Source organism: Equus quagga, chromosome 9, assembly GCF_021613505.1.
Source record: "Equus quagga isolate Etosha38 chromosome 9, UCLA_HA_Equagga_1.0, whole genome shotgun sequence".
Classification (NCBI taxonomy): domain Eukaryota; kingdom Metazoa; phylum Chordata; class Mammalia; order Perissodactyla; family Equidae; genus Equus; species Equus quagga.
In genome coordinates this window covers 60,061,577-60,088,925 of record NC_060275.1, presented here as the reverse complement: position 1 = coordinate 60,088,925, position 27,349 = coordinate 60,061,577, and the positions used below count along the sequence as shown (strand labels likewise).

The window sequence follows — 27,349 nt, the reverse complement described above, 5'->3', positions numbered from 1 at the left end:
CAAGACGGAGTTGTAAATACGAACGACCACAGATTACTGAATTAGCACAGATGCCCACGACAAACAAAAATTTTTCTCTTAAACTCATCTTTGAGGATCTGATCCTGAGCCCACTCCTGAGGGCAAGTACTCCAGCAGTCAGGAAAATAGACACAAACGAGGCATCTTTAAGCAAGGATTTAATACAGGGAACTAGCCACATATTGGTTAAGATGCTAACCAACAAGCAGGGAATGCTAAGGTGACCCAGTGATCAGCGACTGAAGGAAGCAACTACCACCCCAGGGCTGGGGGTGCAAAACGGAAGAGGGGGTGTCGCCAAAACTTAGATGCTCAGTGGAAGGGTCCTGAAAGGCTGGCCTGAGCTTCTGAGGGGTGTGACAGGCAGGTGCTCGATGCTGAGCAGGGGTGGGACCAAGGGGGTACAGACTTACGTGGGAGTGCAGCAGGTGCTGGCATGGTCTGGGTGTGTGGCACAGTAGGCATGACGGTGACCAGCCCCAATTATCCAGTACCTCCGGGGCACACTGAGGCTGGAGCTGGGGGTCCCACAGAAGCTGGAAACTAGAGCGAACTGATTTGTTACTGCAGGGGGCTGATAGGAATAGAAAAACGGCAAGAAAATCCCTTTTCTCCTCCCACGTTCCTCAGTTTCTCCCATCAGCAGGCTTGGCAGGAAGAGCAGGAGGGTCCTGCAAACATCCTTTAGAGCCCAGCCCGGCATCACAGAGCAGGGCACAGGAGGGAGGCATGGAGGTGGAAGACAGGTATACAACTGCCACAATCCATGACGAATTGTTGCATGGTAAAAGGTACGTGTATTAAAAATTTTGAGGACAGAACATAAGCATTTTTAAAGGTACAATTCAGTGGCATTAGGACATTCACATTATTGTGCAACCATCACCACTACCCATCTCCAGAGCTTTTCCATCCTCCCAAACTGAAACTCTGTCCCCAGTAAACAATAACTCTGCACTCATCCTCCCCACGGCCCCCAGCAGCCACCACTCTACTTCCTGTCTCTGAGTCTGACGACTCCAGGGACCTCATAAGCAGAACCATACAGGATTTGTCCTTTCAAGTCTGGCTTATTTCACTTACCATAATGTCCTCAAGGCTCATCCATGCTGTGGCATGTGTCAGAATAGCCTTCCTTTTTAAAGGCTGAATAATATTCCACTGTTTGTACATACCACTTTTGTTTGTCCATTGATCTGTTGATGGACACTTGGTGTGTTTCCACCTTTTGGCTATTGTGAATAACGCTGTTATGAACATTGGTGTGTAAGTATCTGTTTGTGTTCTTGCTTTGAATTTTTTCTTGGTGTATACCCAGAAGCAGAATTGCTGGGTCATATTGTAGTTTTATGTTTAACCTGTTGAGAAACTGCCAAACTGCTTTTCATGGCAGAGGACACTGCGTTTTTCTTATCTAACATACTCAACACATGAAGATTTGGAGTTTGTGAAGAATATTGTCAGATATGCAATTTATAAGTGTATAAATACATGTGACGACTTAACTGTCATTCATAAATACAAAATTTTATTTGCACTTCATTAGTGTAGAAAGACCACAATGCTTTTCATGTCACAACACTCAAGACACGCCAAGTTATTCAAACACATAATTACTTATTTACCTTGACTAAACAAAACAGTGCAGTTTAATAAAAGATATACCAAAGATAGAGTTCACAAATTCATTATCAGACCAAAAAAAAAATTCTCAACACAGGCTTAATAGGAGTAAGCTTCACCACAAAGGGGAGAAGTTTTATCATTACAAAGGTATAGAATGTTTAGGCAAATACATGTATGTTCTTTGATATAGTAAAATCTATCTCTTTAAAATTCTTTTAAACAGGATTTCTTTAGGACAGCAGCGTTGTTTTAAAATCTTCTCTAGTTTCAAAAACATCTTTTCTTTATTGAATGGTTGTAGTTCTTAAAAGCATCGGGTACGTCCACTAAGAAACCATGAGAGAGATTCTGCGGCCTCAGGACCAAGTCAAATCCTACTCTCTAACTAGTAATCCTCTACCATTACATATGTTAATAAATAACCTTCAATGACAGCTATGAATGGAGCTTTTGCTTTGTGGCAGAAACACTCTAATATTTCAAAGATGCCACAGCTGGGAGAAAGGTCTTGTAAATAAAGAAAAAGCACTTAAGATAGCGTTTTTTTCCCCAAAGTCTTTAGTTTTACAAATTTTCTTTAAAACGGTAAGCAAAGCACCACAGTCTTTCTTCTTATCAGAATATCTTCTGTCCTTATAATATAAGTAACAAGGACAATTGTATTATTTATTTCAAGAAACATACCTTTCACTTCTCCCATTCTTCATATTAGAAGTACTACGTTTCCCAGTTATGTACACTAGACACTGGGATAATAAATGAAATACAATAATTTGGAGGGAAATATGTAATTTATAACCAAAACTTACCCAGGATTGCATATTTGCATATTTACAAGTTAGTGTATAGCTCTGACTTAGATTACAAAGTGCGAAAGGAAATTGTCAAAATGATTGTAGTGCAGAAGAGAACATTTTCCCCTTTCCAGGCATCACTTCCACTTTGTCTCCAAAGGAGCAATCAACAGCATCGGACGTGCGGTCTGGGGGGAGGCAGCTCTGGCGGGATCTCAGGCTCTGGTTGTAACGAGAGGATACTATTGGACAACTCGTTCCTTAAAATATCCAGAGGCATCTTCAGCATAAAGAAAAAAGACAAATACATTTTAACCATACAATGTACAGTTAAATGTTTTTCAAATTATACAATTACATAAGAACAAAGTATTTTTGTATAAAGTTCTCCAATCATCAGTCTAATTAGACATTCAAATATTAAGCCAAAAAATAAAAACCAGCTTCAGCCAGTTTCACGTCATAACACAAACACCGCACAGCCTACTTCACACTCTCTGGTAGAAGAGATCAGATGGACCTCATAAACATGTATTTTTCATAGAACCCAGTATAATGGAAATTTAATGCATTAATGAATGAAAAAACGGTTCTGCACTTTCAGGAGTTATATCATTACTAAACAAAGAAATAACCTCTCTTGGCAATTACATAAACAATCATTTTATCAGAAGCTTCTGAATCATGTTTGAACTGAGCAGATTATACCTAACATCAATATAGGTAATTAAAGTTTTTACTAAACAATCTGACTATCAGCCTAAGGACGCCTGCAGAGTCTGCTGCTGTTCACTGCAGCCGTCTAGCCGGCGGCCCAAACTTAGTCCCCCGAACGGCCTCAGTCACGGCACCAGGCTCCCACTCGAGAGCAGAGCTGAGTGAGGCTCTCTCCTCAGCACAGACACCCGCATCGTCTGCTAGGGCCCCACTGTCCCCACCATCTGCATCTAACTTAATTCTTGTGGGAAAACAGGAAAAAAGAAAAGCAGATATCAAATAAACACGGCACGTTGTTACACCTGCTCCAGTCACTCCAGCAAACCATATTTAAGGCTAACAGACACACTGGACGCCCACACCGAGGGCACTGAAAACCCCCGGACGGGAAGCAGCTGCCGCCACAGAAGGCTGGATGCTTTTGACCGAGTTAACAACCACACCTGGTTCTTGAGTCTGAGAAAACCACTGTACCTCCTTTTCTAAATAAAAAATTTTCAACCAAAAAGTAATGAAGGAAACAACAGGCTTCAGATGAAATATTTTCACGGATTATTATTTTACCTTTTTCAGAATGTCATCAACAAGTTTCAGAAATATTTCATCCACATTGAAGTTATCCTTGGCGCTTGCTTCACAGAACCGCATCCCAGTTATCTGCTGTGCAAACTAAGAAAAAAAATTTATTTTTTCTGTGTGGGGTGCAACCCAGTCTGATGTCCGAGTATGAGGCCCACAACTGGGGGAGCCTTCTGCGTGTCAGCTTTCAGGGACCGGGAGGGACTAAAGCTTTGTAAGGTCCCATCTAGGCTTAACGATAAAGTTCTCAAGTGCAGCCACTTCCCATGTAAGCAAATAGCAAAACGAAACGAACCCCTAAGGTGACACCAGGACGTTCACGTCAAATTACTCGCCCACGTTCCTAAAATCGTCACGTATCTGACATTTTAAACGGTGATGTCATTGATTCTCCAAGGAAGGTTAAAATACATTTGAGTGAAAGAAAATCATGAAAGCAATTTTATGGTTTAAAAACACGTTTCTCTGTATAAAATATCAGGTTAGATAATAATGCAGTATCTACTAATGTGGTTTTTTTTTTCATTTCAAAATGAACTTAAAGGAGCAGGAAGTTTTAAAAAGTAAACGAATGAGAAAGATGTCACTGAGTACTAACTGCATAATTATTTCATAATTTCAAAAAATTAGTAATTTATTAAAAGAAAAAGTATACCAACTGCTAAGGATGGAGCAGGGGTACTGTGGCTCCTCTCTTCTGCCCCCATGTTCTCTCACCTTTTCACCTTGCTGTCGGGTGATTTCTCTGTCTGTTTCACAGTCCAACTTATTTCCAACTAAGAGAAGTTCTGCATCTTCTGAAGCGTACTGTGGGATTTTAAAAGAAGCTGCATTTCAAAGATGGCCATTGTCATATGCTGACAGGAAGTGTAAAGCAATCCACTACCTTTCACTCAATTTGTTCGTTCGCTCCGCAGACCTTTGAGCTCTACTCTGCCCACGCAGGGCTGGGTTAACACACTCCTCCCAGGGCTCACACGTGTTAGGAAGCAACGTGCTAACAGGCATACAAACCACAATGTTCTTCACCTTTGACCAATAACTCCTAAGAATCTATCCTAAGGAAATGATTCAATACACAGGCAAAGCCCTACACTCAAAATGATCATCAATGGAAAAAAACTTAAAGTCCAACAAAATACATGAAGAATGAAATACGTTAAGGTACACAAAAGAATGCAGTCACAAAAAAAAAACGCTTTGGAAGAACTTCAATGTTCCACAGGAAGGCCCTCAGTACAGAATATTTAGTGAAACAAGCAGGATGTACAGTTAAATGGTGGATGGATCCAATGTGGTTTTTCAGGATAGCAGAACTATAGATTTTTAAATTTACTTTTGTTGTTTTTCTTGATTTTCCAAATTTTCTAAAATGACAAGCTATCACTAGTTTTATAATCAGGAAAAAAAAGTTAAAAGTTACATTTCTAAGTTTTTAAAAAATACAGGTACAATAGAATTTCTCTAAAAAGGTTCAAATGTCTTGAGTAACTCATTTAATTTCATGTATTGTAAAAAATCATTTGAGACAGACTGCAGCAAAAGGCACCTAATGGCATGAGTTTGGCCAAGTTCCTGAGTCTCGGTCTCCCATCAGCACCATGTGGGTGACAGCACAGGTGCCCACCAGACAGGGCTGGCGCCTGGTAGCACTCAAGAAATGACAGTGTTTGCTCATAAAAAGGTAGAAGCAAGAGTCAACTATCAGAGGAGAGCATCAGACCGCAGGACCTCACCGGCCCTCACGACTGAGCCCGCTGCCTGTGGTTTTGAATTCATTACACTGGTTCTGTAAGTTTCAGCCAGCGGTGAGGACTGCCCTCCCTAACTGCCTGAGGAGCACTCTCTGTGGCTTCCGCAAGGCGGGAAACCAGCACCTGCCATCGCAGAGCACAGAGCACAGAGCACAGAGCACAGAGCACAGAGCCCAGAGCCCAGAGCCCAGAGCCCAGGGATGATGGACAGCCGAGTCAGAGCAGGCGGAGGGCAGGGTCCGCCCCAGGACCAATCATCTCAGTAACCTGTCACTCTGGGCCCCACCACAGCTGGAAGAGGCGCACACTGCTAACACGCTTGGAAGACTGGTAAACGAACATTCTCCCACACCACCTTAACAGATGGGCTTAATACAACTTGTAACAAGCCCAACTTATGCGATATTGACTGTGCTTGCTACGCAAAGGAACTGAACATCAAATTACTCCAAGGGGAAGAAAGCTCTTAAGATGTACTCCCTGTTTCCCACATCGCACCCCTAACTGTTCTGTCTTCTAAGTGTATTTTGGACACATTTCTTAGCGGGAAGCCCACGGTTTACATTCATCTCACAGACACCAGGGATCTCTGCATAGCCAATCTTGAGCCAAGGATAAAATCTGCTTTTGTTCAAACTGAGGAAGTAGAGGACAGGGATAATTTTGAGGGCAGACGTCCAACAGATGATCGAGGCCCTTGGAGTGTCCACAGGCACTGTGGAGAGGGCCAGCTCCTCGAGGTTGTTACTCTGTGGACACTCACAAAATGAGCATCCAAGTGAACTTTCTACAGAAATGAGAATGGCCTGCATCTAATTCCACAGAAGCAGCCTGATGGAGTGGAATCACCATGTTTGGGCTTTGAAGTTAGACAGCCCAGGGCACCAGAACAGAAATCCTGGCTTTATTATTTATAAACTGATTATGGACGAATTTTAATTCTTTTGCCTCATCTACAACACAGGAATATATACCTACTTTGGATGTTGGAATACAGAATAAATGATGCTTAGTTTGTTGGGTTTTTTGTGTCTTTTTTGGTGAGGAAGATTGGTCCTGAGCTAACATCTGTGCCAATCTTCCTCTATTTCATGTGGAATGTTGCCACAGCACGGCTTGATGAGTGGTGTGCAGGTCCACAGCCGGGATCCAAACCCGTGAACCCCAGGCCATGAAAACTGAGCGTGCAAACTCAACTACTATGCCACCAGGCCGGCCCCAACACTTAGTATTTAAAAGTATCTCCATAAATGTCTCCCCCTTCTTCCTTCCTTTCATAAGTATTAACATCCACAAGAAAAGAGTTCATATCTGAGGGAAAAATGCAACACCTACCTTATCAATCATCTTCATCCATTTTGGCAAATCATCAAACGTCTCCTTCTTAGTGATATCATATACTAATATGATCCCCTTGGCACTTCTGTAATAAGCTGAGGTAATGCTGTTGAATCTCTCCTGACCTGCTGTGTCCCTAAGAAACAGCAGCAAGAATCAGTTCGCTGACAGTAACCAGAATAATCAACACCACATTCCAGTGGAAACACAGAGAGCACTCTGCCCCACCACAGGCTGACTTCCTTCTAGTCACCAGGCAACTCCTCCCGTCTGCGCATATTCATTGTTATTAGTGGGGGTAGCTCTTCTGAGCCAGTGACATTCAAATAAAAACATAAACAAGTTCCAACTTCTTTCCAACTAAGATTTTGAAAATAAGAAAATGAGACTTTTTATGGCAAAATGACAGTCATAATGAAAGGGGAGAAAAAGTAGATGCCACAGTAATTTAACTAAAAGATGCTAAAATCTTGTACATAGCAAAATCTTCATTTTTTCAAGTGAAATGCCTTTCCAATGATAAAATTCATTCAGAAATATCATTAAGCATAAAAGTAATTTTTGATTTCCTAACTCATACCTAACGGGCTAACTTAAGCTAACATTAGCTTTATAATAAATTTTTTGACATTCTAGAATAAAATCATAAAAGTATAAGGTAATTTAATATTATAACTTACATAAATGCACTTGACCATACTCCCCGGCCCCCTCTAAAATCATAAACTTTGTTCTAGAAGGCTCTAAGCCCCCATCTAGTAGACTCGGAAGGAAAGTGATATGGAGGGAATAAGACGAAAAGCAAAGATGCACAAGGAGTTAGGCAGCGGGCTGATATGAAACTGTTTCATTCCGAAGTCACAAAGCAATACGCTCGAGCCAGCCTTTCTAGGTATTCTGTTTCTCACTCGGTATATTTACGGATGTCTGTGCTAGCATCCCCTCCATTTCCTCAGAGCACTGACCCAGCAGTGGGCAATGGCCGTGTGCGGTGAGATGCGCAGCAGCAGGTGCCAGGCGCAGGGCACTGAGGAGAGCGCGGGGAGTCCAGGGCGTCCGGCACTCTCCTCGGCTGCTCTGCAGAACTCGGCCTTCCGAGCTGAGCTCAGTTTCCTGATGTGTAAAATGCTAGAAAGTGTCACACCCTCTAGGGCAGGCAGTCATCAGCAATGAGAAAATGCCAGGACGATAACTGACACTACTTAAGCCTCCTTTAACTCTCTTTTAAGCAACATAGATGATTGACATATGATTTTGTTGATCAGGTGATCAAGAGTCCCCCACTAATGAAAAATGCCAAAGAATCAGTCTTATCATTTTCCTAATCCTTCTAAACAGAATAAGTGTTTAGAAAGCGAGGGGAAGAGAGATACCAAACACGTATGGAAATACAGTAAAGTTCATATCCTCTGACAGCTACTCTGAAAGCCAGAGACTACCTGTTCTGCAGGCCGAAGTCGACCATTTCAACATGAAGGATGACAGGCACACTGGAGTGCACAGACGCTGGCTGAGACCGACGTTCTCCATCTAATAAGCCAAGAAACTGCTCGAGAACCATCATGTATTTACAAATGAGCGGGGCTTCTGATCAGGAAAACCATTTCTTTAACGATGATCTATAATTTAGCATTTCCCAAAGAACCCTAAGTCATGGCATGCTCCCGGGGGCCACAAGAGACAGGCAGGTCAGGGCAGAGGAAGCCAGGGGGCACTGGGAGCAAAACATAAGGTTCTTCGCTGCAAGGCTGTTTAAAGCCTCCCACACGACAGAAAGCGCGTGAGCTTCTGGAAGGGGAGACTATGTGCAACATTTTCCAAAGGCATCTGATAAAAGAATGTTTCTCTTGAGGTGAACCTTGTGGGATCATGTTCCTGAACACACGTGGCAATGGTGTTACAGTTTATGGCTTCACTCCAACTAGACTTGCCACCAAATTAGTTCACAGCAGTGACGTGTTACTATGCCTAACAAACAAGAAAGCTCATTGGCACATTCATTTTCACATCAAGCACGTCATGTGCTTTGTTCCAGAGGATCCAAGAACCCCCTGCTGACCTCACTGAGGCCGGCCTGTCTTTCTACACCAGGGCCCAGTTGCGCGCCTGGCCCACCGTGGGTCATCAATAAACACGTGCTGAATGAAAGGTTCCATGTTTAAAATGTGGAAAGTTGATGCCACTTCAACGCAAATAAACTTTATTTTTTGACCCAGAAATGCCAAAAAATTAAAAACCTGAATATGATGGGGACTGAATTCTTCAGGATTTCTAAAACCAACTTAAAGACCACACTAACAGGCACCTTCAAAGTAGCTGACAAGGAACTGACTCAGATACCATTTCATTTACACAAAGAATCAATGAATAAAATTATTTCTGAAATCCTAGGCACTTAGGGGCATAATGAATACTTTCAAACCAATAAAGAGTTACATCTTTCAAAGCATGGTCTCCCATTCTATCACAAGAGATGACTTGTTCAAATTAGGATTTGACCAAATTTTTTCTTTTTTTTTTTTTTGCAGGGGAAGGTTTGTCCCAAGCTAACATCTGTTGCCCATCTTCCTCCTCCTTTCTCCCTTTTCCCCACCAAAGCCCCAGTACACAGTTGTGTATAGCTTCTGTATGAGCCACCCCCACAGCATGGCTACTGACAGACAAGTGGTGTGGTTCCACACCCAGGAACCAAGCCCAGGCCGCTGGAGTGGAGCACATGGAACTTGAAGCACTAAACCATCAGGGCTGGCTCTGATCAGATATTTTTAATACTCTAAAAAATATTCTGTACTGTTTGAATACTGTTAAGAAACAACATCTCTCACTCATTTCTTTAAAAAGCAAAATTAACACACATTTTTCTACCCTGAAATCTGTGGTTAGCACAATATAGTGGCACCATAAATTTAAACAGTAACCAGATATAAGATCTACAATGAGCATTTTGGGAATGGCATACTTTTTTTTTTTTTTTTTTAAGATTTTATTTTTTCCTTTTTCTCCCCAAAGCCCCCCGGTACATAGTTGTGTATTCTTCGTTGTGGGTTCTTCTAGTTGTGGCATGTGGGACGCTGCCTCAGTGTGGTCTGATGAGCAGTGCCATGTCCGCGCCCAGGACTCGAACCAACGAAACACTGGGCCGCCTGCAGCGGAGCGTGCGAACTTAACCACTCGGCCACGGGGCCAGCCCCTGGGAATGGCATACTTTAATAAATCTTTATTCTAAGTAATTTTAAGCTGACTTCAGCGTAAACCAACTTCCCATTTATTTCTATACACATTCAACGAATTAGAAGCCAGAAATTGGGGGCTCAAGAGCAGAGAAATTAGAAGATTTAAAAAAAATTTTATAGTGGTCGTAACAGTTGATAACATCGTGAAATTTCGGTTGCACATTACCATCTGTCAGTGACCACATAACTGTGCTCCTTCACCCCGTGCCGACCCCCACCCCCCGGTAACCACTAACTGTTCTTTGTGCATGTGTTTGTTTATCTTCTACAGATGGATGAAATCATTCGGTGTTTGTCTTTCTCTGTCTGGCTTATTTCACTTAACGTAATGCCCTCAAGGTCCATCCACGTGGTTGCGAATGGGACTAGCAGTTTTTGAAAAATTATTCTTATTTTATTGTGGTAAGAATTACTTAGTGTGAGATCTACTCTCTTAACAGATACCTACAGGCACAATGTTGCATGGCAAGTTTTCATAAAAACCCAACAACCAAAGAATAGGGATAGGAAAAGGCAGTTTTGGATACAGTTAAAAAAACCCTGCCGCACGTGCAGCATCTTCAAGAACCTCTGAAACACGAAGAAGTCAGCTGTCTCTCCTGGCTTTAAGTCAGACATGAACAAGAGGACAGACCTCAAAACACAGAATCTGAGGCAATCATTCTAACACAAATGAGCAGCAAAGTTTAGCTTACTAAAATCCCAATGAGAAAACATTAACTAGTTCACCACTTCCTATTTAAGGCCATTCCTTAAACTCCATCTTTCTGTGCCTGGCCCTGAATGCTCAAGGTAGAAAAGCATCTTCCTTTGAGAGACTGTTTCATATTCCCAAAATATCTGGGTTGCAAAAATTTTTATTTTCTATTCCTTTCAAAAGCTTTTTTGCTTGATTAATTTCCCCTACTAAATTACCTGCTAGCATAATATGGTCAAATAGGGGAAACGAAATGCCAATTCAGTTCACCAAGTATTTATTAAATCCCTTGTACCGATAGCATAAAAATCCCACACAACTCGCCACTTTTCAAAACACTAGATAATAAAATGCCAATGCACTGGCTCTTGCTTTTATCTACCTATGAAGATCAAGAATCCTAATATTTCCCCTTCATCTCCATGAACCTGAATTTTCATTGTAATGATAAAGAGCTGATTTCTAGAGATTTGCAGTTTACTAATGTCAGCTAAATCATCATTTACTATAGCTGGAATATGAGATTATTATTATTTCTCTATTTTGATACAAATTGAAAGTTTCTTGCAATTCTATTTTCCCAGTTTGGTAATACAGCCATGCTTTGAAAATTCAAAGATTCTTATTTGTTGTAGTTAATATATCCATTTAAATGATACATTATTAATTTGCAGTGCAGGAACCAATATCAGTGTATGAAATGTTCTACTTCTTCTAAGCGAGAATGGAAGGAAACGAGCTTGATGTCAATGTAAGAACTCTGATTAAAACCAAATTCCCCAACAGTGAACACTGGAGCAATGGACAGAACGAGGGGCCCTTATATGAAGCATTTTAATTCTCTTTGCCTAAGGGTGGGAGACAAATTTCTTGGTTTCAAGTCCATTTCAACACAATGACTCTAAGTCACTGTGTGTAATTTCCAGGATAGCATTTGGATGTATATTCATGAAATTATGTTCTAGTTGACACATTTTTATTTTAGCTTTACTTACATAAAGTTCTTATATACATACATGTAGAAACACCTTAATACAGAGATAAGAAAATGGTCCTTTTTCTGACCACAGATAATCAAGGAACTGAAAAATGAAGCAATGATATAAAATGTGATGTAAGATGTGACAGTGACACCTGTAGCTTTTGGTACCTTAAACTTTTAGGAATCTATAGTCAATAATATTTTCTTAGATTGGCCATGTTCAGAAATACTCAAGAAAAAATGCATTTCTTCTAACAAAACCTCTGTGAAAACTGACGAGCAATGCTCCCGTGGACTGACAGTCTAGAAACCCAGAGCAGCCATTATCCGCAGAGCAGCGCCCGAGCCTCGGGAAGAGCTCTTCCCCACGCGGCTCTGTCTCTGCTCTCAGCTGGGCCCGAGTGCAGAGAGGCTCACACGCCCGCGGCAGGGCAGCTTACAACAGCGATGGCAAAAGGACTGCTCCCAACTCCAAAATGAGGCGTGCACTACTTCAAACAATGCATCCAACGCCAACACTTCCTTTCTGCCCACTGGGTAAAAATAATGAAGAAACTTTTTTATCCTTTACGTAAAAAACTTCTGAAGATAAGAATCTTACTTTGAGTATTGTGTTAGTTAACAAGGAGCTGGCATTTTGTGGCTATATTACGTATTCATGCTGGAAAACCCCTTTAGGAAAAGGTGAGTCCTACTTCCTCAGAGTCACTGGGATAGTCTCTGTATACAACTTGCAAGCAACCTTTCAATACATTCAGTTAATCCCACTTTTCTTTCCTCAGTTATATTCTTCACCAATGTTGTGCAATTTAAAAAATTTCGAAAATGAAGCCTGAGGAGTGAAGAGTCAAGGAGAAGCAAAGGAGAGTTATTTTGGGGAACGCTTTTACATCCAAAAGAAGAGGGGTTTCGGAGCATCCTGTGCACTACCCAGAACGGCACTACACGCTTTTCCCCACGGGCAGGGCTCATAGGCCCGGGCCTCTTACATCAGACTGGCACGGTAGTGAGATTCCAAAAGTACCCAATGTCACCAGTAGACACAGTCCTATGGGCAGAGGTCCAGGGAGGCACAGGACATTTGGACATACTTTGATAGATCAGATTACTACTGCCTGAAATGAAAACTGAAGTATTAATACATTAATTAAGATACGTCTTTTTAGCCAGGCCACAATGCCATCGTTTAGACATTGCTGCCATCCACAAAGCAAGCTGCACAGAGATTTTAATCCTCTGTGGGACAATCTCCCTGAAAAAGTATCTCATCCACAGGTGGTAAGTACAGAACGAGACACACTCAAATCCTTTTAAAGACAGTCTTTACCTTAAAGAGCTTAAATGAGGAAGAGCAGTTCATGCGAAAGATACTTTGTTGTCATTTCCAGAGTTCATACAACGTGCAGCAATGTTCAGTCAAGTGTTACTTAACAACAGGGACACGTTCTGAGAAATGCCCTGTCAGGCAATTTCGTCAGTGTGCGAACACCACAGTGTACTCACACACACCTAGGCTGTACAGTACTAATCTTACGGGACCACCGTGGGATATGCAGTCTGTCGTTGACGGAAACGCCGTTCCACAGCACATGACTGTACAAACGAATCATGGGCTTTCCAATCATGGGCTAAGACAATAAGCATCCACTTTTTGTTATCAAGTATTTAGGCAACAATGTTGATGTTTCATAACCAAGCCAAAAACAAAAATACGAAAAATATGAACAAAAAAACAACAAAAACCAAAAAACCTTAAAATGGGGTACATAGTCACAGATGACCAAACGAAGACATTACCTCAGACGCCCCGGCAGGCAAGCAATGCTGGTCCAGCTGCGGCTGCACCCCAGACAGGGCGCGGATGAAGAATGAAGGCATGGCACTAACACTCAAGCACTAGGTACCGATGATGCCACAGATGAGGCAGCAGTTAACGCAGATGAAAGCACACACAAACATGGTGGACAGACACTCAGAGCTGAGGGGACCTGCGAGAGGAGTTAGTAAGCTGAGTACACTGCAGCCGCGTCGTTAACAGGGCATTCTCAACACCTCAGCGGTGCCACTTTTAAACCACCACCAGACCTGATCCCTTCTCCAGAGATTGGCTTCGTAAGGCTACTGTGGCCTGCTGAGAGCCAACAGAAAGCTCTGAGACTAAACACGGTTATGACACAGCTGGTTAAGTCTCCCATACAATCATGATGCGAGGAACGGGCATCTCTCCAGAAAGCAGCTCTGGACTCATTTCCAGCTGGCACTAAAGGGGGCTCACGTCATGTGGCAGTGGCAACATGGCCAGAAGGAGCATGCCCATCCCACAGCGATATTCCCACCGTGCCACCTGGGACAGCCCCTGAACTGTCTATGGGTGATGTGCCTTGACACTGTGCAAATCTGGCTAGGAAAATACTCTCAAACAAAATAACTTCAAAAATATGAAGAAAGCATCTGAGCAGTCACTTTAGTGATGACAGTTTTGATATTATGTCAAATGATTCGAAAATAGACATAAAGGCTCCAAACTAGCTGTCACTAAAGTAACTGACATTTCCCACAGCTCCCCATGTGCAGATGGAGCATGAGATACAGAGACTTTTTCTAAATTCTCTCTCTCACTGTTCATTTATTTAAAAATGAGCAAAGGAGAAGAAAAGTAGGAGAGGCAAACGAGCTCAAACAGTTAATTTTATGAGACAAGCGTATGGACTGTTAAACACATATGGCAGTTCCTGAGCACAGACTCTCCCACTTACCAGATCTGCAATCTGATTTTCTTTCCTCTTAGCTCTACAGTTTTGATTTTAAAGTCAACACCTGTAAATAAACAAATGAAGATGAAGTAAAAACAGTAAAGATGCAGTGTGTCATAAAAGATAATTATATTTGTATATTTTTATATTATCAGAAAAACAAAAAAACCCACTATTACTAAATCCCAAACAGTAAAAGCAGAAGAACGCCACCAATATCTGTAACTATCCGTGTTTCATACACGACTGTGAAAGTCAACCTAGATTTCACCCGCAACTAGCTATGCAGCCTCTGCTGTTCATAATAGAGTTTACTGCTACCACAAGCTTAACGTCAAAAATTAAATAACTGCACTAACGAATGAACAGCTTTAAAAGAATGTTATCTTGAGGAAAATTCTCAGATGGAACACTGGAACTTACTCTTGACTTCAGACAGCGTTAATCTGAATTTAGAAATTACTATATTAAGTTTTTTAGCATTCACAAAAAATTTAGTTAATATGTAAACATGATGACTTTATTGTATCGTCAATAGTGTGATAGAGGGGTTATTTTTTAAAAATTTACTCATACAAATTAACATACCCAATTTTAATTTTTATTTAATATTAACAAGCAAGCCATCATGTATCACCGTCCCTTTCCAATTCAGCCCTTTGAGCTTCAGTTAATTTTTTAAACCAAATTTTCATTTGCGTATGTTATATGCATCTCAGTTATAGAAAACAATTATTTCAAAACAATATTTTTTACACAATTTTCACAACTAAGAAAAATAAGCCAAAGGGATGCTGGCTAAATTTGAGAACTAGAAACATATTCTCTACAGGAACTGCTTCCTGACTGCTTCGAAGGATCCAGGGTCTCGTGCTGGTGGGCCTCTAACGGGCAGTGGTCCCCGAGTGCCAGTGCAACGCGGCTGCACAGCACACAAAGACCCCGCTCCCTGGCTCCCCACCTCAGGAACTGATGCGGCCTTCCAAGTCAGATGATGCTCTTGAGGTAAGGCAAGAGACATGTGACTGACTTTATAATTAGTAACACACTGTAGGCACCAAAGCGACACCAAAAGACACAGACACGTTTACAACCCTGGGCAAGGGCGGGGGCAGCAACCCTCCTTCCTACAATAAAGACGAGCTGCAGGAATATAAAGCGTCACAAGGAAACAAAGCTCGAGGATGCTACATTTCAATTCTTAATCTCTTACGCCAGGCATAAGTTCAAATGTCACTGAGCAAAAGCTGGTTAATTCAATTTCACTTTCAGCTCTGGAACTGATTTGCTTTCCAAAGTCAAATGACAGTAAATCAGCTTTGAAACAGGAAGCATGTTTGTGCATGACCAATATCCTCAGAGTTCCTCACCGGCTCAACCAGAGAGGAGGAGAACTTAAGTAATATTCTACAAGGCACAAAAAAAACAGCCTGCAGGTATTTACTATGTTCTGATTTGAAAAGGCACAGCTTAATGACCAAACACTGTCTTCCTGACAGTGGCGCAAAGTTAGGACCTCACCACATTACTCTGTAATGGCAAATTACAAATCAAATGCAAATTTTGTCCTTAGCACTCTATTTTACTTCTATTTCCATTTACATTTTGGGGTTTTTTAGTTTTATTTAAGGGAGCTGTAACTTTTGTAAAACTTGTCAGAGCGGCTACTACTTTACTGAAAAGAACTGCAAGGACACTTCTCTTGCAAGCTCGGCTTCAAATCAACTAACAGAAACAGCTGGAGCACGTAGTTTTTGTTTTGATTAGGCTGCTTTCTCTGCTGAGAACTGTTCTGAGCCTCAACATGTTACTTTTCAACCCACTTGAACACCTTCTCCAGCTTCAGCAGTCCCACACTAGGACTATTTGGTAACCAGAGTTTAACAAATAAAAGTAAAAGGAAAGGGCACTAATATTCAAAGTCAGGAAATAAGTGGTAATGTTATCAGCATGTGATTATAAATACATTACTAATTTTAACAGGAAAACAAAACAAAGATTAACTGATGAAGAATCTTTTTTGCCAAAATGAAGACCATCTAGTTTTAGTGAGTAGACTAATGACGTCATTAACAACAACAGAAAAATACCCAGTGGCTAAATCTAAAATTCCATAGAAGAAAAGAGCTTATTAAAATAGTCCTCTCTCTTGGGGCCGGCCTTGTGGCTGAGGGGTTAAGTTCGCACGCTCCGCTTCAGTGGCCCAGGGTTTCACGGGTTTGGATCCTGAGGGGACATGGCACCGCTCATCAGGCCATGTTGAGGCGTTGTCCCACATGCCACAACTAGAAGGATCTACAACTAGAATATACAACTATGTACTGGGGGGATGTGGGGAGGAAAAGCAACTAAAAAAAGTATTTTAAATAGTTCTCTCTCTTAAATAAAATATCCTTTATCACACTTAACAGTCACTAAGAAGCCTGTAACAACTGCAAACTTCCTCCAATTTATGGCTTGGAAACAAACATAAAGTACAAAACTAAACATTTCTAAAACCTTCTTAAATCAAGCGAAAAATATCTGTTAATGTTGTCTATTTTTAATATTTGCATGTCATAGAAATTATAATGATCCTTAATAAAAGCTAACGAGTCATTCATAGCCTCAACTATTCAGTGGATTAGTTTTAGGAAAAGTCAGCGCAGAGCTGGTCCTCACTGAGAGGAACTCCCAGGACAAACGTTCATAAACAAATAAGGAACTCCTAGGACCAATGTTTATAAACAAGTAAGGGACAAAAGCGTGGCAACTGCATTTCCATCTATAGCCCTTGTTGAAAACCCAGTTCCCAACAGGTATCTTGACTAACAGGGAAAGCAATCTACTGCTCCATCAGTTTATGGGGACAGTCCCTGCCCTCCAAGAGCTTAGCCATACCCACCTAAATCAACACCCCGTTCAGTGGCAAAGAAGTGCCTTTCTTTAAGTTCTCTCTTCTTAGAGAGCCTCCTTGTCTGTCCAGACACCTTTTGAGTCCTAAGTGATTTCTCCCTGAACCCTCTGACTGCACCGCCTTCACCCTCATTCCTCGTCGTATTCCTACTCGTGGACAGGAGAGTTCATGGACCTGAACTCTCTTCCAGTCCTTATCACATGGCCCATTCTTTGTTGTTTGGTGTCCCCTCTGAGGACACAGTCATCTTTGATTCCCTAAAGCCTAGGACCCTGCCTGGCACACACCACCACAATAAATCTGATGAATGGAAACTCGCCCACTCTTCTCCACCAAATCTTGTTTGTTTTTGGAAAAATTAGGGAAATTCAGGACTTATTAGTGTAAAAAAAAAAAATCCAAACAAACAAACAAGTGGTAGAAAGCAAGGGCAGATGTTCCGAGTGTGTCTGGTGGGCAGAGGAATGGAATGGGAGTGCAACAGCTGGATCTTAAGTTAGCAGGAGGGAAGCCATCCCAGGGAAAGGAAGCAATACTGTGCCCGTGACCCTGACTCACTGGTCTCGGTGAATACATCCTAGCCGGCACGCGGCTAGATGATTAAGCACCTCTTGCTTTTACAAAACACACGATCGGCTAGTTCTGTGACTCTTGCTTAGGCATATCTCCCAGCTATGCTAAGACAACTTTCTTCTCTGAGTTCCCCAGGAACATGACGACCTCCATAAAGAAAAATTCTGCATTGGTACCCATCATGAATGACAGAAGAAAGAGATAATGTGGCGCCTTGAAGTTCGTCTCACCAGAGAGTCGACATCCTAAACGCCCTCCTTCTCTGCCCATTTCCCCTATATAACTGCCTCAAGATTCTGTATGATTTTAAGATGGTTCTTCAGGACACTAGTCCACCGTCCTCTGATTATGCTAGCTAATCATATAAATTTTCCTTTCTCAACCACTGGCACCAGACTGCGGCAAACAGAACGAGTCCCTTTTCGCTGAGTTACAGGAGCAGTGAAATGCAGGGGCACCCAGCACATACATCACCCCAGAAACGGAGAACTTCATTTCTGCTACAATTCTTACTATTGACGGTAAATTCGGGGAGGATGAGGTAGTCTTAATACGCTCACCTCCTCTCTACATACACACATCCCAGAGGATTACTCAGTCACCAGGGAGTGGCCCACTAAGTGAACTATTCTGTAACAGCAGCGCACCTTTCTTTAGGCTTACCCATGTTATGGAAGTCTTTCTAAAAACACTTTAATCAGGAAGGACACAGGTCACAGGGCTATAATCCGTGTACCAAGGGGTGCAGACTGCTCTATTGGGGTCCCCATGTCTTCTTCTTGATCTTAAGTCTCCTTTAATAATCATGATACTGGACGTCTGTCCAACACTCCGTGCCTGATATCCAACACACGGAATCCCACAGCAGCCCAATGACATGGGCTCTACTGTTCTCGTTTTACAGAGGAAGGCACCAGAGCAGAGAGGACGAGATAATTTGCTTCAAGGTCATTATCACATGCCAGGTGAGTGGCAGAACCAAATTCAAATTTCTAACACTAACCACAATGAAAAGCTGTTATAATAAATGTCAGATGCACGAAAAAAAGCAAAAGTGTGAAATGTTCTCAAATGACCCAGAATCACCACCATGAAGCTGTTAGAGAACAGAGCTTAACTTTGCACTCAGCCTTCTCTGTATCTGTCTTCCATAAATCTTAGCAATAGCACAAAGAATTGGGTAGTCTCTGCTGATAAGATTTCTAAGTTCCCCTTAAGGCAAAACATTTCCAAAACATTACTGTATTTCTTTTCGCTGGGCCAAAAGAAGTTACAAAAATGAAAATAGTGAAAATAAACATAAGCGTCTTTCTTCACATTCCTTTCCAGCAAAAAGCTAAATAAAAGCAAAAATACCACCACGGTCCATGCCTACGATTGCGGCTAAACGGACTTCCTCATCCTTTCCCTTCTCTGCCCGTGTCCCCTCCGCCACTACCAAAGGCCTGATTTTATTTTACTAAACACCTTCAGGAAGGGGAAGGATTTCAGAGACTTTGAAGTAAGTCTCAATTCAACAGCCGCTTTCTAATAACTATGGTAAGTTTGTACAGTGGCTTTTCTTCCAAGGATACATATCTTATAGAGCGTCATCCAATCTGGGACATAATACTTCTACTAAGGGAGAGGATTTCCAGCATTTTCACTAAGTTGAAAGTGAGAAAATAAATGAAGAAATTAAGGTCACATACATAGAGGTAAATTTAACATCAGAAAACAAGTTGCCTGAACTCGAGGCCAGCGTCTGCCTAAACATGACCTATCAGAGAAGAGCACAGCATCAGTTCCCATAGGAAAGGAAAGGCAATGCAAATGGCCGTCAGGAGGCCACCCCCGTCTCCTCTAAGCACCCAAACTCGTGAAATCCTAATTAATTTTATCTGGCTTTTCCAACTTAAACTGTGTTAGGAGGATTCAATGAAATAGAAATATAATTATAAAATATTCTGATCTCTAGGTCACAAGGGAAGAGAACACTGGTGGGGGAGGACAAAGTGAAAATAAAAACCCAGATGATCAAATGGTGGATCAGTAATATTTTCTTCATATGCAAAAAATACTGACTTTACTACTACTCAATGGGGTCCATTAAACCGCAAGGTTGTCAAATGGATTTTGCACTTCATGCAGGCCCTGTGTTTGCATTTTGGTATTTCACATGCACCAGCACATATTCCAGTAAGCATCCCTAAAGAATAAGGACTCCGTTTGGAGTGTTTCAGTGTTTGCATCTGTAGTACAAACCAGGAGGAGAGGGGAACATAACCGACACGTATAATTGCCTCTTCTAGGCCAGATACATAAGATATTTTATCCCCATTTATTCCTGTACCATGAGACAGGAAAAGAGTGGCGGTCCCACCTATTTTTCTTTTTATGAACAACAAAACTAAAGTTAAATCGCTCGCCCAAAGACACTCTGACAGCTTGTCGCAGAGTGGGGATTTAAACCCAGGACTGTGCGCCCACCTGAGACCCACACTCTGCTCACACACCACACCACCTGGGGAGCATCTAGGATGAGAGGAGGGGCCAAGGAGAAGGTCGAGTGCTTTTCTTTTTAAGTGAAAAAAGTGAAATCTGATTGTAGGTGTGTGACTCTTTAGTTACCAAGAAGAGCGCTGAGGTTCCGGCGGCGTGTAGCAGGTCTGAAGAGGTGAGAGCCCCTGAAGAGAGACACAGCTTCTAACCGAGAGGGGCCTGCTCCTTCACGGGGCACGGCTTACGGGGCCCTGAAGCTTCCGCATTAAATTAAGCTGGGAAAACAAGGAGAGTTTCATTCATCAGCTACTTCCACCATAGGCTTGTTGCTGGTGGAACGGCCGACTGCTGTTTTGTTTTGTAAACTAAAAAAGCATTTTGTAAGCACCAAAAACCAAAGAGCGGAGGCTGTCGGATTTGGGGGGAGAGGTTTCTACGGTATAACACAGTGCTCTGTTAAGCCTGCGTTCTGTTTTCTGGTTTCAAAGGATAAAGATTTTTTTAAAAAACATAATCATATTCAATTAAGGGCACTATTTTAGGTCTGTAGTTTTGGTTTTCCAAATACCTTCCAAATGTCAAAGATGTACGATAAAAGGACAAGGGAGAACAATCAATTTCTTGCTCTGCCGAAGTACGACAGCACAGCATTTTCCCTCTTTCTTAACATTTTATTTTGGCTGTTTCCATGACTCACTTGTCCTTCTGAAAAGGACAAGCCAGGTAAGCAGGCGTTAGCTGTGTGCCCTATAAAGGGGTTAGCAGAACGGTGTCTTACATAAATAGACAGCCTCTCAACAAGGCTGTGCTGAGCGACTACCCACAAAGCCAGGTTTTCTTTACAAATTCAAACAAGTGCTTAATTAGAACAATGTAGCTCGCAGCCCCGGCTGGAGAATGATTAGGTCTATCAGTTCTCAAAGGAGCCTACTCTGCCTTCTCAAGCCAGTCCCAAGGACTGAGCACAGCCGGCTCCCGGCAGTCTGCAGGCGGGAGGGAGAGCAGCAATCTCTAAGAATCTGGCTCTCTATCGTGCAGAACGAAACCTTTCTTCTCCAGCGTGAGTGCACAACAGTGAAAGAAAGCCGAATGCACCTAAGCCAGGTCTTTCAATAGATTTTTACTCAACCTAACCAACCCGACCATAACTAAATTTCTGTATTTTCCTTGAAAGAGAGCTACTTTATTCCACAAAAACAGATGCACTCTGCACAAGCCTATCGGTGTGCATTAAGCTCATTAAAGAAACCTAACCACGGAAAGCAAAGCATATGCTGGTATAAAAACTAAATGTTAACCAAGTCGCATCAGCTGCTCTCACACTCCCCTCTGCCTGAGTCATCGTGTGACATCATCTGGCAGGGGAGTGAACTAACACTGGAGAGCGGAGTGCCGGGCGGTGGGGTGGGAATTCTGGACGATCTTCCCTCATTCTCTTTAAGTGGAACACTTAGGCAGATGAGCCACGGCTCGGCTCGGAAGACTGCATATGAATACAAAGCAGCAAAATAAATACAGGTTAGAATTCAAATCCAGTAGCAGACGTTCATTCTGGGTTTTCTCACAAACATTTCTGACCTAAGTTTCCAGAATACAGTACGAATAGTCCATCTCCCTTGACAGAGGTTCCACAGCTTCTGGGTAAGGCCGACTCAACACTGGTGAACTAAGTCTCATCCGTCCTGTCACCTAACACTCAAGGCCAGCCCCATGGACAGCCACTTCTGCAGGAGAGTGACACTCACCTGTTCCTCGAACCCGAGTCTGCTCCCAGCTCCACTGCAGTCACCCGCACCTCCAAGTTTCCCCACCCTTGGAACGGCACCCTCAGTGCAGCCTCAGCTCAACACCAGATTCGAAAGGGATGTGTTCTCACAGGACAGGGAGCCGGGCCAGGAACTGAGTGAGAACAGAGCTCCAGGAAAGCACCGTCACCTGAGAGCAGCTCCTCTCCAGGGCCTGCCTGAATTTAACGCGCTGCCGCAAACAGGAAAAACGAACACAGAGTGGCGCGGTTCTCAGAAATAAATTTAAAGAACTTTTTAATCCTGATATTCTGCCTTTCCTAAGTCTTTGTGGGTCTACTGCATTTCAAGTTTTTTTTTGAAAAGTTGGTAATGCTGGATTTTTTAAAATGTCTTTACTTGGCAAAATAAAAGAACTGGCACTCCTACGTTGGCCTCCAGCACTTAGGGTGAAATTTTACTGCCCAAGAAAATCAAAATTCTGTTCTAGACTGCCTTATTCCTACTTTTCCTCTATTTAAATATGCTAAATTTGATGAATTTTTTATAAATATGTAAAAGGCTTGAAATTTTTGAATGACTGAATATTCAGGTAAGAAATGCAATTCTTCAAGCATTATTTTATATCCAGAAGGCAAGCGACAAGTGATGACAGCAGCGTAGTTAGAAAGTCATTTTTGTTCATACCGTACGTAGGTCAATGACCCCACTGTCTTCGCAGGGCTGTAGGAACCAAATTCCACAGACAGGAAAGGGCTTCAGGATGGGTGACCCTGAGCCACCAGAAACTTCACAATGCAAAGTGAATTTAAATCTCAAAGTAAGCCACGGAACAGACAGTTAGAAAGAACTCGAGGTAGCCCTGCCCACAGACCACCTGCTGACCGGCTGTGCCCCCGTGGGTAAGCTGTTTACCCCTCTGAGCCTTGCTTCCTCATCTGTAAAATGGGAATGACCTTCAGGACTGTTGTGAGGATGAGACTGTACTTCTGCTGGTACACAGTAAATGCTCAACAAATTACACCGACTACTAACAGAACGTTACAATTTACATGCACAAACGCCTAAATTTCTTATCCAAAGTCACCAACTAGCCAGTGGCAGAGCCTAAATCAAGAGCGCAGGCTCCTTAATCTTAACTCTGGTTCTTCTAGAACGCAGTGCTGCTGCAGTGGGGGTGGGTACTGCCTGGCAAAACATTTCAATCCAAACAAAATTAACCACCAGCTTCTAAGAGTTACACAGAAATAAACAAAGGTTGACAAATACATAATTTTATGGGGTTGGTTTTTTCTATGTTAGATAGTTGTGAATTTCTAAAGCCAACTAGTTTTTGTTCATTTCTCAAACTTCAAAAAGCTGCTCCCATACTTTTGAAAGAATCCGTCTAATTACGCTAGCTACACCGACTAAGTAACTCAATTCCATGAGTGCAAAATCCCATTTGAAAATAATATTCCACTCAATTTTTATTAACTACGTTAATTATTAAAAAGTCTTTTTAGCTTTTCATATCATGGTGAATTTTGCGTTGTCTTTTAAACCAAATCAACTTCTGATGTGATTAATATTTTAAAAAACCAACACTGTGCTCATTTATAATTTCACAAAACAGATTCACCACCTCAGGTCCCTAGGGACTTCCACTACAGAACGTCTGAGCGAGTCTGGTGCACTCTAAAAAGGCACGTAAGCCAGGTCTTTAAATAGATTTTTACTCAACCTAAACAACGCGGCCGCAACTAAACCTTCGCGTTTTCTTTGAAGGACAGCTACTTCCTTCCACGAAGACAGGTGCGCTCTGCACCAGCCGGTGAGCTTGCGCCAGGGTCACAGGCAGAGTTCCGAGCGCCCCACGCCGCAGGGGCAGGTCTCCAGACTCTGCTGTCAGGGCGGCGGGCGTCTGCAAGCCCGGGCAGGGCAGGGGACCAGCCACCGCGGAAGGGAACCTCTCTCTGCCGGGCTGACTGTACAAGGAGGTGAAACCCGACAAACTGGCCTCCAAAGGACCCCATGAGCTCACCGCTCAGACGGCAGGCATTCAGGTGAGGCAACCACAATCTCCGCCACACCCAACGCCCTATTTAAATAGCGTTTTTCTAAAGGAACTTGAGGAATGGATTTTGTTCCAGCAATCCAATGGGGAGGAAGCCTCCCCGGACCAGCCCTCATCGTACCCCACCTGGAGGGGCTGGGCTTCCACTGTGCTCCCCAAACATTGTGTACACGTCTCTACCACGGCCCTTATCAACCGGGATCATCTCACTCCCCACCGCTCTAAGCCACGTCTGCAGAGACTATGTTCTGTTCACCCCCAAGGCCCCAGTGGGTAGCACGGCACACAACACACCGTAGGTACTCAATAAGTGACCTGATAAGTGGAAGGAAAAAGCAACTCAGAGGCAAAGACTTGGAGGGTTAGCTAGCCTTCTTCAAGTGTCTTCACACTCTGGATCAGACCTGAAGCTACCATCCTCCTCTAAACTTCCCACAGTTAATAAACACTTACGAGCCAAGCACTACAGGCTATGTATACAGGAAACAAAAATCCAGCCACAGACGGGACCTTACAGTGGTGGCAGTGTGAGGAGACCCGGGCACGTGTAAGTGCATGCTTTTACATTCGTTTAAGGGGACAGAGGGGCTGGCCCAGTGGCACAGCGGTTAAGTGCGCACATTCCACTTTGGCAGCCCAGGATCGCCGGTTTGGATCCCGGGTGTGGACATGGCACCGCTTGGCAAGCCATGCTGTGGGAGGCGCCCCACATATAAAGTAAAGGAAGATGGGCACGGATGTTAGTTCAGGGCCAGTCTTCCTCAGCAAAGAGAGGAGGACTGGCCACAGATGTTAGCTCAGGGCTAATCTTCCTCAAAAAAAAAAGGTGGGGGGTGACAGAGAAACAAACAGCTTGGTCTCCTCACCTCCCGGTTTCTTCCTCATTCCCAAATATCCTATGTAATCCCACCCAATATGTTTCACTGTCTCCACACCAATGCTGTAGGCAGAGGCCTTTATGGCTCCAGCTGCTATAGAATAAGGTCCATGGTCCTTGCATGGCAGTCAAGGGCTTTAAGCATCCCTTCCCAGTGTCCCCTAATGAGTCTTTCCCAGAAGTAGCGCTGCTGTTCCACTGTGGCCTTAGCTTAGAAACCCTTCCTCATCTCTCCTCTGCCCCCTTCAAAAGGAGATTTTTGCTCACCTCCTATCTCACCCTCAACCCCCCTATCCCTCCCATCCAGCCATCAATGCCTGCATTGGTCTCTCTTCATCACGCAGTACAACTATATTATCCCTCATTTTTATATATTTTTAAGTGTGAAGCCATAAAAGATGGACACTTCTGAATTGCTTTTAATTGTATTTATGTCAGGTACTAAAACAACAGTATAAACTCTCATCTGATGGTTTAATAACTCCCTTTACTTTATATGGTCCAAGATTGGATATTCAAAACAGGTACAGTTGTGCTACTAAATTTTAATGGCATGGTCCCAAGGCCAATATTTTAAAAACAAACCAAGTAGAGGGAGCACAAATATTTCCAAAATGATCTATTCCAAAAAACCATTAATAAAACAAATTCTCACAAACAAAACAAAAACACAATACAAAATTTGGGGGTTGAATTTTTCATTATGACACCTTAAACGTAGTACTGTTTTGTTACATGACAATTTAAAACCAATTCATCCCCAAATTGTACCCCCTTGGAACTACCACTGGTTACAGTACTAAATATATGTACAAGTATATGGAACGATACTTTTACCTCTGAATTTCAGTTGAAATTCTATGCAGCGCTTCTTGGACGGGACCTGAGGAAACCCCTCACTACCCATCACTGACGGTGACCGCCCGCTATTGTGAAGAACTGCCTTATCTATGGGCTTCCCTAGCTTTGACAGCTTTTAAGGGGTATTCCATAGAAAACAACTGCTACAACCCACACTAACCTGAAAAACCTCAATGCCAAGTCCTGCACGTCTGCCTCCATTACAAACCTGCCCCTGCAGTTTCTGTTTTTGATGCCGAGGGCACCACTTCCTGACCTGGAGCGGACTGTCCTTCCCTCACAGTCGGACTTCACCCACTCGATTGGTGCTGGAGGGCTCCTCCCCACTTCGGGGAGTCCCTGGGTTATCTGAGGTCATGGATAAATACAGCTGAAGTCCCTCGGCCCCGCATTTATAGTTAGAACAAGAAATTTAGTATAGTTTTAGTCTCAACATTCGCCACAGATCCTCCACCGGGAATTGTAAACTTCGCTATTTCAGTGGATCCTAAAACTGGGTTCAAAACTGGACAATAAACCCAGATTTACAATGCAACTCGTCCTCCTAAGGCAAAGCCAAGGCATCAGAATTCGCTGTCGGTGACCCACGGCGGCCGTCCAGCCAGGGGCGCAGCTGCGACTTCGCCCCACCGCCCGCTTGCTCCCCACCGCTCTCCTTTTTCCTGGATGGTGACGGCAGGGGCGGGGAGCGCCTGAGGAGACGCTCACAGCGTCCCCGGGACCTGAACGGGACCAGTGCACCACCTGGGCCTCACGACCGGCCCTGAGCGCCCGGGAGGGGACGCTGAGACGCCTGTGTTCCAATACCGGGCTCCGGCCGGGGCCGTGCAGGGGCGCGAGGCCCCAGGGACAGTCTGCTTAGAGACTACGAGGACACCTCCGTGGGGCTTTGGGACTGGGATCGAGGGCTTCCACAGGGGCCGCCCCCCGCTCCCCTAGCTTTCCCCGAGGCCCAGGCACCAGACGCAGGGCCGCCCAGGCCATACAGCTGGGGCGGGAAAGGCTCGCCTCCGCCAGAAGCGAGGCCACAGGGCGAAGGGCCCAGCCCTGGGGCCGGGGGAGGCGGCGCGGGGCGGGAGGCCCAGTGGGTCGGGCCGGCGGGCCGCGGCGCCCTTACCCACGGTGGACTTGCAGGCCTCGCAGAAGGTGTCGTCGGTGAAGCGCTCCATCAGGCTGGTCTTGCCCACGCCGCGGGAGCCGATGATGATGACCTGCAGCTTGAAGTCGGCCGGCCTGGGGGGCTGCTTCCTCCGGCGGGCCTGGCCGCCCGACAGCGCCGGGGAGCCCGCGCCCAGCCCGCCGCCCCCGGCCCGCCTCTGCAGCGCGGCGCCCGGATCCATGCACGCATACGGCCCCCGCTCGGCCC

The 27,349-nt window shown here is 43.7% G+C and overlaps 1 protein-coding gene across 1 annotated transcript; it reads right to left on the bottom strand.

Moving 5' to 3' along the window:
• Positions 1-1,527: 1,527 nt before the first annotated feature.
• On the bottom strand, positions 1,528-27,343 carry RAB12 (RAB12, member RAS oncogene family). The gene is made up of 6 exons (XM_046671758.1): positions 27,101-27,343; positions 14,498-14,558; positions 6,827-6,965; positions 4,455-4,544; positions 3,723-3,827; positions 1,528-2,721 (listed from the first exon to the last, which is right to left on the bottom strand). The coding sequence occupies exons 1-6, from the start codon at positions 27,321-27,323 to the stop codon at positions 2,608-2,610; spliced, it is 732 nt and encodes a 243-aa protein (XP_046527714.1). The 5' UTR covers positions 27,324-27,343; the 3' UTR covers positions 1,528-2,607.
• Between the last annotated feature and the right edge of the window lie 6 nt (positions 27,344-27,349).